Source organism: Oculina patagonica, chromosome 2, assembly GCF_052425735.1.
Source record: "Oculina patagonica isolate OP01 chromosome 2, crgOcupat, whole genome shotgun sequence".
Lineage (NCBI taxonomy): Eukaryota > Metazoa > Cnidaria > Anthozoa > Scleractinia > Oculinidae > Oculina > Oculina patagonica.
Window position 1 is genome coordinate 27,580,927 of NC_135759.1, and position 12,356 is coordinate 27,593,282.

General features: G+C 37.8%; 3 protein-coding genes across 3 annotated transcripts in view; all 3 read right to left on the reverse strand.

Moving 5' to 3' along the window:
• The window catches only part of LOC144642258 (uncharacterized), a 60,589-nt gene that overhangs the window by 37,245 nt on the left and 10,988 nt on the right, over positions 1–12,356 (reverse strand). The window lies entirely within an intron of this gene.
• Positions 3,295–6,006, reverse strand: LOC144641918 (putative tyrosinase-like protein tyr-1). Its single transcript, XM_078500935.1, has 3 exons — positions 5,751–6,006; positions 5,049–5,196; positions 3,295–4,495 (listed from the first exon to the last, which is right to left on the reverse strand). Exons 1-3 carry the CDS (start codon positions 5,934–5,936, stop codon positions 3,579–3,581), a joined length of 1,251 nt encoding a protein of 416 aa, XP_078357061.1. The 5' UTR covers positions 5,937–6,006; the 3' UTR covers positions 3,295–3,578.
• Positions 8,144–11,181, reverse strand: LOC144643833 (uncharacterized). The gene is made up of 3 exons (XM_078503203.1): positions 11,006–11,181; positions 9,618–9,959; positions 8,144–9,103 (listed from the first exon to the last, which is right to left on the reverse strand). The coding sequence occupies exons 1-3, from the start codon at positions 11,112–11,114 to the stop codon at positions 8,730–8,732; spliced, it is 825 nt and encodes a 274-aa protein (XP_078359329.1). The 5' UTR covers positions 11,115–11,181; the 3' UTR covers positions 8,144–8,729.

Genomic DNA, 12,356 nt, shown 5'->3' on the forward strand with positions numbered 1-12,356 from the left:
GATTGACAATTTCGTCCAGATCGACAGGTGTATCATACTTAATATGCTTGAGAAAGATGGGAGAGCCCATTCTCTTAACAATGTAATACTTTCCCGATACTTTTACCGGTTTCGTGCAGGTTAATTTAAAAGCTGCAACATTCAAAGTTTGTTTTTCATTCCCCCACTATTTGCCAAAAGCTGAAAATCAACAGTTTGTGTTTTCATTCCTCCATTATTGACCTCCAAAGGGGGTTCGTTCGAACCCCTCGAACCCCCCTCCTACGCGCCTGGCAGTGCCTCGGGTGTCGGTAAAATAAAAAAGCTCTCGAAAAGTTCTCACAATTCCAAGTGTGTAATAGGTTGTAGTAAAACTGTTGGCTGCAATATTTCCGGGTTCGAATCGCACATCTTGTCTCTTTGGCCAACAAGCGAGGCCATTGCATGATTTTATTAGTAAACCAATCAAAAAAGTTTTTTTGTAACCGCAAACGGAACCATCAAAATTTCCCACGGAAAAAATGCCGCTCAGTCTGCAACGCACAATGTCATGCAATATTTTAAAGTCATCGTTCTTGTCGCGCAAGGGGAGTGTGCGAGGACGAAATGCTAATGTAACTCAGAATAAGATAAAAATTTAATGTTAATTTCCATGTGAATATTGTATTTATTACTCTTTTCTTCCGCTGTTCTTTTCTCAGACAAGAGGCTTCGTAAATGTTGGGACTTCCGACGACTTCGGAACTTTTCGTTAATATTACCGGAGATCTTCAGTTTTAGTCCATTTGCAAGCGATCAATCTGATCGCAAAATTCTAAGCACTGATCATGCTCCATTTCATAATAATTATTGCTTTAATATTTTTACTTTATTTTAATATTTTAAATTCATTTAAATCTTAATTAAAACTATTTTGTTTATCTGTGCCTAAAATATGTTGGTGTTCTAGGGGTATTTCGCGGTGTTTCTCGTTTTTAAGACATCCCAACAAATTGTCGAGCAGAAAGAGCTCTGAAGAGTACCTTGGCTGGGACGAAACTCTGGGTCAGACTAGCCATGAACGAACTATTTTGTCACAAATTTTTGTTCAGTATTTTTTTTTTTTTTTTACCCACGACTTTTACCCACACCCACGACTTTACCCATACCCACGACCCACGACTGCCACCCACGACCCACGACCCACGACAGTTAGCTATACTCCCAATCGAACATAACTGTTTTAACATCAACCACATTCGGTCGTTGTTTTCACAGTTGTTTCGTGGTGTCATAAACCTCCCTAAAAAGCTTTTAGTAAGTACTTGCAATCTGAAACGCGATTGGTTTATGAGTATACCAAATATTGAATATAAATAATAACTGTCGAAGCCTGTCTGCGGTGCACGTGTTGAATATCGAAGCCTGTGTATGGGGAAAAATATAATTAAAAGATATAGCACAGAAACCAACTTTCTAGTTGTTAACCGGACTGCGGGTATAAAAACCTGACCAAAGCTGATGAGCAAAAGCGAACGAGATTTGAGACGTGACTTTCTTCTTTCTAAGAGCTGCTGAAGCTTGATTAATGTTTACTAGGAGAGCTCAAAACAGCAGCTGTAAAATCAAGTCGTGTCGAGCGTTTGTTTACAAGGTTGTTTCTCTGGTATCACAAACTTTAAACAAGCTTTTTATAAAGACAGTCCTGAGAACTTTACAACACGAAACAACCTGCTTGAGTATTCACAATTAGTGCTTGTTTACAGTTATGCCTGTGATCACGAATTTATTTTAACAAATTTATAACATAGTCCTGGAAATTGACAATCCGAAATAACTTTTTCGGTTCAATTTGGTTTTTGTTTCCACTTTTGCTTCGTGTTATAATGAACCTTTCAACAAGCTTTAAGATGTGAGCATAACGGCATGAAAAACTGCCGACAATCAAATACATAACGTTGACTGTTTTCTTTTTTTTATATTTCACATTCGATCTCTTTTCTAAGTTGATTAATTTTGGAGTATCATAAAAGTTTTAAAAAGCTTTTAGACCTGACGACGATAATCGTGACAGACTGACAATCAAACAGATGGAACTGAACTGTTCAGTTTCGGTCGTTGTTTTCACAGTTGTTTCGTGGTATCATAATATTTTTAAGGCTTTTAATTAGACTTGAGGATAACTGACAGTAAGAAGTAACAATCAAACTCAACTTCTTTAACATCATTCTCCTTTCGTCGTTGTTTTCACGGCTGATTTCTGCCTCGAAATGCAAATTTTGGTCGATTTTTCTAACATTCGCTCTAAACAAGTCAAAATTCGAAGAGTCAAACTACCCTGCTACACTGCAAACAAAAATATGTTATAAGAAATTTATTACCCAGCTGCTCTAATTTACTTACGTCTTTTTATTAGTGCAACTTTGTTGAGTTCTGCTTCACGTTGTTTACCAAAATTAACTTGCTTAATTTTGTGCACGTGGTTTCATCAACATTTTTAACAAGCTTTTTAGATAAGAATAATTGTGAGACAGACTGACCATCAAACATATTATATATAACTGTTTTAGCATCAACATCACATTATGTCTTTGTTTTCACAGTTGTTTCGTGGTGTCATATAGACCCTTTAAAAGGCTTTTAGATATGCAGATTATCATTAAGACTGATAATGAAACATGACAGTTTAACATCACTCGCATTCGGCTATTCTCGTGTTGTGCTGACAGAATACCGTAAAATTCCGGTTAAAAGCCCTGGACTTATACAACTTCGTAAGGGTTTTGGGTGGACTTATAAACGGAGGGGCTTATCGGGAGGGCTTATAAGTGGAATAAAAAAAACGTTTCGAAACAAGACACGGCAGTGTTGATCGAAATACGTTTTTAAGTTTAGAAGTCATAATAAAGCAACATTTATCCAGTTATCCAGCATAGGGAGGCTTATAACCGGATGTATTATTGTCTCCAGGTAGATGGGTCTATAACCAGGGGGCTAATAAGCGGTTGGGGAGGGGGGGGGGCGGTTATAACCGTAATTTTGCCGTATTTTGCCAAAAGGATAAGTTATCTCAGTGAGGATAAACTCATGCAGTAGCCAGACGTTTTAAAAACTACCACTTCAGCTCAACTTTTTTCAAGATAAAAAAAATACATTAAAAATAGATAATTGAGCTAGACGTCCAAGTAAGAATTATCAACTTGACAGCTGAGTCGAAAAGGAGGCTGAAAGATTTTTTTACTACTGTCAGTGAAAACGCTTGCCGCGAGTTTTAATTATCTTTTAATTATCCAGAGAACTCTTTTAAATTCTTTTTTCGCCTAGGCAAGTCTCAGTTACAAATTCAAATGCACTGCGAGTCGTCTGACATGTCTTGGTCGGTGGTGGACTGATTGAGTCTTTAATTTTATCCGGTCAAGCAGTTTGAGTCTAGCAAACCGCGGTTTTGGACTCAAAGTATTGCTTATCGTTAAGAGAATCGGAGAAACACGAGGATCCTTAACTTCTTTGTGAAAACTAAGAATGCTTAAGTTATAATTACTGTTACATGTCAAAGGTAGATCTTTCATTCCTTCAAGGATCTTATCATTATATTCTACGCTTATTTTCAGCCACATTTATCAAACAAAGTTCTCTAGCCGTGTGTCAGAAGCTGTACCTTCCGGCTTTTCATACGTGATTCTAATTTCACCAGGCAAGTTGTGATTATCAAGCAGTTCCCATGGAAACCGCCCGCTAAGTGGCATCTCGAATTCAACGTTGGTGAAATACTCAAAAGTGTGGTTTCCTCTTTTTATCTGCCAATCTGTCCATAGTTTATCAATAAAGCTGTGATGAATCCAAAACTCGGGCGTGAATGAAGCAAAGTGATGTTTTAGCATATGGCCACCAACACAATCGTGAAATGCTGGATGAATTTTATCGCGAATATACTTTTCAAACGTAGTAAAATTTTCTTCGTTTGTCATCTTTTGAATCTCTACCTTGCTTGGAAGAGGGCATGCGATATTAAAATTTCTTTTTAAACATCCTTCCCCGATCATTTCAGGTATGGCAAAGACACCGTCTTTAAAAGGCCCATCTCTGACGCAACCATTAGGCAAAATTCCGTCACCCCCTAGGCCGTGTGGACCTGGATTCCAAATGTCGCTTTCCTCAGTCGTCCGGGCCCAGTGCTTTGCGTCCTTGCTCCAATCCCAGTAAGGAGTGGTTACTCGACAGTCAATCTGACGAAGTAAATTTTCAAATTCCAGCAAATACCATCTGTGCCATGGAAGAAATATCTGAGGCATGTGATGGAGGAGTTTAGTGGGCATCCTTGAATGAACTTTACATATCCTTCTGTATTCGTCTCTGTAAATAGGGTTAGTGGCGGCAGTTTTGAAAGCTTGCACAAATCGCTGTCGCTCCTCAAAATTCATGGTTGTGAATTCTTTTCTGATTCGATGACAGAATAAAAGTTCTCCATTGTAGCACATACATCTTCGTTCACAGTCATCGTAATGTACGTTGGTGTCATTGCAGTACACAAGATCGCCTGTAAATTAACTCAAGTGATTAATAGACCTCACTGATTTAACATCTACTGCCAATGGTGTGGCTTTGCTTCTTTTTCTCTTCCAACGTGCCTCTTTTCATTGAAACCTTTGTTTTTAGTTAATGTGAGCACAAACTGGATAAATGGGGGATAAATGGCTATCCAATACGAACGCGAAAGTGAAAGCTAAAGAGTTGATTGCTGCACTGAAGTTTTAATTGTCAAATTCACTTCCACTTGTTTTGAGAGTTGCCGAGAAGCGACCGGACTTTGCCGCAATAACATTTTATGGATTGTCTAAGAAAATCCGTTGATCTCCAAATAAAATGAGTTTTCCTTGTCGTTTCTACAGATGCTTTTGCGAGGCTGGAGAAAAATGGAAAATGTCCAGCAGGCGCGGCAGCGCTGCATTCTTCTAAGACTGGCAGCCAAATTTATTTATTAAGCAACAGTGTTATTTTTCTAGTCTACCTCTACTTCGCAGCTGTTCTCCAGGTCGCCACTTAACTTCTCCGGAGATAGTAACGGTTAAGAAAGGAGAATAATACAATACCTTTTACGTATTTCTTTAAATCACTGTATTTCAGACCTGGGCACAAGTTGCTTTCTTTCATCAAACTCGCTGTTGCAATCAAGAGAGAGCGAAACGACGAGAGCAGGTCTCCAAAACATCGTGGAACAGAAAGACAGTTTATGACTTCCTGAAATGAACCAGCAACAAAACAAAGCATATTACTTGACTTTGTTCCTGGTTAAAATGATTACTGTGTATTTTTTCCGAAGTTTCAGAGCTTCATATGAGAATCATTACCCCTTTTGCACTTTTTAACCCTTCGATGAATTTATTCAGTTTAAAATAGAATAGAATTGCAACGTAATCAATTAATTTATCTTTTATACAAAATTTTGTTCCAAATTATAGATAATGTCACAATGATGATAGTTTTTTTAATAGCCGATAAACCGAAAATTAACAAGGATGGTTTGACTGAGGAATTATTATGACGGATAACGAATTAAAGATTTTTTTTTCAAGATAGTTCGTCCTTGACATAGCTTTTGAAACTCAGAATCTTAAAAGTCTAATAAATCGACTAGCTATTGATTAGTCGGGGCTAAACCAAGTAAACCCGGCCAAAAGGTAGGAGCGGTGAAAGTTTCTTCACCACTTTTTGAAAAATTACGTCTCTCCGAGTTTTGCTGAGTATACTTCGTTTTTCCCCAACAACTGCCCCTGGGTCCTCGAAGATGTTACCTGGAACTCTGCGCATTTTTCAAAGCTTCTAGTCTTTTGTTCGAGAGCTTGAAATATTTCACTTAAATGAGCTGTACAATCTTTGATTGCCATCTTCTGACAAAACTCTGTGTTTTTTAAGGCTTCTATCCGGAAAATCACCATGAAAACAATTAAAAGATGCTTATACGAAGTAAATACAACCATGATAAAATTTTCTCAGTTGCTGAATGTACGATGACAGGCAATATGAATTTACACGGTATTCCGCGAGGAAATAAATTTTAGTACTTTAGAAGCCTTGTTAAATCATGATAACCGTCTATTAATTAACGAGTTAGGCAACGAAATAGTAATTAATGTCAACACCGTGACATGTCTTCCTCTTTTCTAATTATTTTGTGTTTTTGTTATTAACATTACTTCCCGTGTCAGTAAGAACGGATGAATGGTTGTACAAACTAAATGCATTTTTGGATTAAAAGAGATAAATAATGTCAAATCCGATTCTTCATGGAAATTACTCATCGAGTTTTGTATTGTATAGTGAATTACACTGTAAAGAAAAATCGGACTTGTTTTATTAATGTCTTCTGTTTTCCTTTATTCTTTACAAAAACATAACATACACTTATTTATTGATGGCTCGTGACACCTGCCTTCGGAACAATAACATTCGTGAAAGATAAATTGGAGAACCGAGACATTTATGAAGAAAGTGAAACACAAACAGCTTATCTTTTTATTAATTAAAGAAGCTCGATATACAAAGTAGCTTAAAAATCGAAGGACGCTTCAATATAATAGTTTCAGCTAAGGTAGAAAAACACCAAAGGAGTAAAATCAATCTCAAAACACAATAATAGTTACGACTGAGGAAGTTCAAACATATTACGAAGGACAAACTTGAAAAAAATTGGCCATTTTTTTTTCAAGATGTGCGTCCAAGACGTGGCCTCTTTAAGAATCGATTTCTTTCTTTCGTCACACTTTTAGGTTTAAAAGGGGCAGTGTCACCAACATTCAGTGCTACTTTAAAATCCAATGAAGATGTCGGTGTAAATTGAAAGTCCACTAACAGTGGCCTGGCGTTGCTACAGTGTACATTGCGTCATTACACTGTACATTGCTAGTCATGAAATTGTTAAACAGTGGTGAGGTTACAGACTGGTAGAAAAGAAATGGCTAAGAACTTGATAAGGTTGGGTCGACATTTTCAAGTTTGACAATTTTTTCTTGGAAGAAAATTTCTTAAAAACCAGTCATTGATCACAGTTTATTCACAATTTGGAAAATAATTTATGCATTTCTTTTGTTGTTCAAAGGTTATTTTGTTGATCAGTAAGTCCCTTATAATTCTACATGTAGCACAGTTGACACAAAAACGTAGATGACTTCTAGTGACACTGTCCCTTTCACACATCGTAATCAATTTGTTCCTTTTTTTCCGGTGGGATGTCATTCTTTTAATAGGGGACAAATTTACGGTTAAAGATATTTAACGTTTATTTGACTTGTTAAATAATCCTGTTAGTGGCGTATATAATTATATTTTTATATAAAAGGCAATGCTTTCTTTTCTTTTTCCTTTCTCTTGTAAACAATCAATTAAAAACGAGACGTACTGACAACTGTTCCGGTTTATTATTGGAGAACGACACCCTGCTTGCAGAGGTCTTTCTGCCACCCGGAAGGACCTAGAGCGATATTTTCCCAGTAAAGACCAAGCTAACGGAAATTTAAAAGATTTTTTTAAAATATGTGGCTCTTTTTGCCTCGCTATAGCCCGCGTTTTAATTTGCTAGTCGGCCGGGCATTATCATCGCTTATAATAACACCTGTGGGCATTACAGGGAAAATCTGGCTCCTATAACAGAGCGCGTTATATCTTAACAGGCTTTGGCGCATAGCAGTATAATATGGCTTCATGTCACACGTTATTACTTGTAAAAGTCCCTATTCTTGTCAGAAAATCACCGCACTGAACTGATTTAAAGAAAATTACAACAGTCTATAAGGCAAGAAAGTTTTTGTTTGTCAAGCGGTTTAAAAATACTTTTCATCAAAGCTTTAGATGGCTGACTTTGTTTTCTTCCTTCATCGTCAAACTTGTTTTTGAAACCTTGGCCCTGCTGAAATTGGCAGGCCACTAGAAAAACGGTTAAAAAATCAATCAATAGCTAAACTTTAATTCGTGCTGCTAAAGTATCTTCAGTTTGCTACTCTCGTTCTATTTAAGATGCCTTTGTTGTAAATTTGATATATTAAAGCATGAATTTTCCATTAAATAAAAGCTGTAAGGATTTTCTTTGCAACGAAGCTAAGAACACATTCACGCACCCATTTGCCACATTTTATCAAAAAACTGTAGAGCTGATAAGCCGTAAGTAACGAGCCAGTCAGAAAGCCAGAAATGTAACAATTGAATTTATTGAAAATCAGTTACCCCAGTGTACTCTTTTACATCACTAAACTTTTAACAATAGTTAAACAATAAACTCTTAATTTTAGTGAAAAACCCGGCACGCAGATTTAGATATGCTTTTAATCAAGTTGGCAGCTAGCAAGAGGCAAGACTAGACACTTGCTATGTCTAGATTTTAACCAAAATTCAAAAACAAAATATATTTTGGAAAATAATCCCCAGCTGAACGAGATTGATTTTTCTTAAAAACAAGAAAACACCTTATAAAAAATTCTGATAATATCATTGAAGAGCTTTTAGATTTTAAACTTTTTTGAGTAGGGGGAGGGGGTGCATGCCCCTGACTCCCACCGCCCCCCAGCGGATTGCGCCTTAAGCGACCGCAGATCTTGCCTCGTCTATGCCAAAAGTCTGGATACAGCCCTGCTAATGGTTCCAATAGTGGATATTTTTAGAACTTTATCGTCCTTGAAGGGGTAAGTTGCAGGCTAAATCTATAAATTGTTTCATTTCGCTAAAGTTTCAATCACACAGAGTTCAAGCTATTTCTATTTCTTCGCTCTCGCCGTCCGTGGCTATCCTCGCGAACTTGTCGTGCATGGAATCAGACGAATCTGGTGGAAATCTTGGATTCGCACCTCTCCGTCATCAAACATCATTTGGTAGGCAGCTTTCCTGTAACAGGTGATACTGCACAAATTCCTTTTGTATACCACGTCGCCAGGGGAATACCCGCTTCGTCCTGGCCATAAACCGATCACACGCTCGCCAGCCCGAACGTCACTGTAACACGGGAGCTTGTCGAGTATTACTGCTGCTGCCTCATTCTTGTACAGAGTGATGGTGTCGCCACCGTCATAATTGATGAGTACGGTAGTGGAAGTGGCACTTGTAACGAATCCACGACGATAAAGACCGTCTGTTCCGTTGGCAAATACTCTGGCGCCCACTGGAAATAAACACAATGAGGATGTAACTATTATTAATACAAATGCCTAGGAAAATATTTTGTGTTTCACCTGGCCAAGGCCCCTAAGCTGTGCATTGTATAAACTGAGGTTCACATATTCGTCACGGCGTTTTAGAAAGTAAAAATGCATGGGAAGTTATTGCATGAATGTAGTACTGGCGCGTTAGATTGCCTCAACAAGATTCCCTAAATTAGTCTGCGCATTTATCATACTGACAACGCAAGTAGATAAAACTGTTAATTAGGGGCGCTCTCCATTTTTCAGAAACGGCCGGCAAGACCGCTTTATTCGAGAACAGAATTCCGTTGTTAGATTTGTCCTGTCAAATCAGTCAATACATAAATATTATACATTGTTATAATAGATTTTGTGGAAAGTGTCAAAAGGTCCATTTTACATTTGAAACTGCCGATCCAGCCGTCCAGTTCTGACAAATGGGAAGCGCCCTAAGCATAGCTTTTTGGGATAGACGGTCCTCTGATCATGACTTACCTTCGTGAGCCCATAAATGATCCGGAAATATCCTTAATTGTCTGGCGGTGTAGTAATCCTCGTCGTTGTCGTCAAAAGTGACCTTCAAGCGGTTCGAGGCATCTTTTTCAGTCACATAACCAATGTAGTATTTGTGGCCACCTTTCCAAGTCGTCACGACGTGGCTACCAACATCTACATGATAAGACACTTTATCGGGAATTACAGCTGAGATGTCCGCGATGTTGTGACTGATCCTATCGCCGTCATCAAACAAAACATGTATCAATCCCTTTCCAATTGACGACACTTTGCCGGCGTAATAAAGATTATTCGTCCAGCGGGCAATGATCCGATCATTAACTGTAAGAGAAACAATAATGAGAAAAAAGTTAGAAATAAAACAAATTGATTACCTCTTTTGGCTGAAGGATCTCCATGCGAGGAGACTGTGAATACGCTGTTAATATTCAGTGTACTTTCTAATATCCCTAGCGCGCGAATACAGCACAGGTTTAATGGAAACTTGATTGCACAACATAAACCACTCTTTCAATCAATCAATCAATCAATCAAAATGTCTCCGAAGAAAGACAAATTATTCAAATCAGTAAAGGGCCTATGTCCGCAAGAAAGCAAAAAGTTTTGTTAAATTAGGCAAATTTCTGTCACTACCAACGCTTTACAAGTGCGGATGGTTTGTTGCGATTAGACGAATCTTGCCATAAGGGGACAAATCTCCAAACGCACCGCCGACAAATTTTGTCCTGGGTAAAAACTGGACAGACAGTCGGCAAACCATACGAAGAAAAGCAATTCCATTACTCAGTTAATGTTTTAGAACTCCCCTTTTTTTCTGTCAGTTTCCGTGAGAATTTAAGCCGAGGGACGCTAGAAACTTTCTTTACCGATCACTTCCTCGAAGGCCGCTTGACCTTCAAGCGGATTCATTCACGTTCTAAAGAAACAAAGTATGATGAATTTCTACAATATTAGCAAACAATAAACAAACGAAGAACACTTGTTAGATTTTTCTTTGGATTTGTGGAACGAAAACCTCCAACGACTGCAAAGCAAGGACGCACAAGTGCTGTCAGATTTGATAGATTCCTAACAAATTGGCAGTTTAAGTGGGGATATAAAGTTGTTTGACAAAAATTGTAACGACAAAGTTTGTCCTTTAGTTTTGTCAAGGACAATCGTAATTTTGTCTGCTTGTGCGGATAAGAATCAGCAAAATTGATAGGAAACATAACGTTAAGTCTATATAATAACGTAAACAGACTGAGAACAGCTTGTGACGTCAGGAATGTGATGATTCTTTTCAGTGATTTCAGAGCAATGAAATCAGAACACTGTTCTGAATAAATGAAATTCAGATAAGTACACTGGGCACTAAAATAACTTACCGTAAAGATTTGGAGATACAATGGGTCCCCAGCTAAATGCTGAACTGTGTCCGGTTAGCAACACAACAAGGCAAATTAAAGATGCAAAAAATCCACCGAACCCCGCCATTTTAATTTTCGATCACTGCGATCTGGCTGTAAACCGCTTTATGGGTTTGGTAACATTTAGAAGTCTACAGGTTGTCTTTATAGTGATCTTAACTTCCGTGAGACTGTTTTATTTGTAGTAAAGTTTGACAGTTTTTTTTCGGAACTTTGAACTTGTTTCAGCTGAGAAGTAAGAACATTGCTATACCGCAGGATTGACCCTTTGTACTCTTCTTCATTCCTGACAAAACTTAAGTAGATTAACGATCTTGATAACTAACGACTCACAAAGAACTCGAACACTAATCTCTTATTCCTTTCTAATATCTATTGTTCTAGCTACACTTTGACCTCTTTTCATCAACATTTCATCAGGTAGTCAGGTACTGGGTTTCAGAAAGGATCTCTCGGTACACCTGTACACGCGAGATTTGTGCGATAAAATATTCTTTTCTAATTCTTTTAAGAAGAAATTTCGACTCAGACCGAGCGGGCAGTGGCACAAAAGTTGCACTTCAGAATTTTTGATATGCCGTCCAAAGAAAGCCTATGGTAGGCCTAGAAACGTGTGGGATTTTTTTCTTCAAATATTTTTTCAACCGGTCAAAAACTTACAAAACCGTTATGAACCCCAGCGTCTTCTTAAACACACAAAATAAACATGACTAATACCGTGTCGTAAACTTCGCACTGGCTTATTCGCATTAAATGAAACCCCGTTTTTGAGCCTAGAAATGGACTATTGAAGTGTTTATAAGTCATTTGAGTCCAATCTTTCTTCTGTAAGTTAATTGCGAAGGTCACGGCGAGCCGCTGAAAACCACTAAAATTCGGTTGCTCGTAATTCTTAATTTGGCGCTCTTTTTCGAGAAAGAATTTCTCTACCCGGTAAAACTCTAAATAACTTGAATTTCAGATATTTTGAAAGGGGAAATGCCATTCTAAAACATAGTGTTAAAATTTATTTCGGGCTCTTTATACGCGCTGAGTGCGAACGCTCTCAAAATACTTATAATTACAAAATTATCTGTCACTGAAACGTAAACAATACCCACATTCTCTTGCCTGAGAGTCCAAAACGTCTTCTTCTGAGTCTTTCCTCCGTTTTCTACTAGTATTTAGATGTAATCTACAGCAGAAGTTCCCTGTTAAGATCATCCTGAACACCATATCTTTCAAATATCGAGAATAAAGCGAATTTCGAATGCTATCGCCATCTTTAATAGCGATTAGTCTTCAAGCGTGCTGTCGACAACTTCAGTAC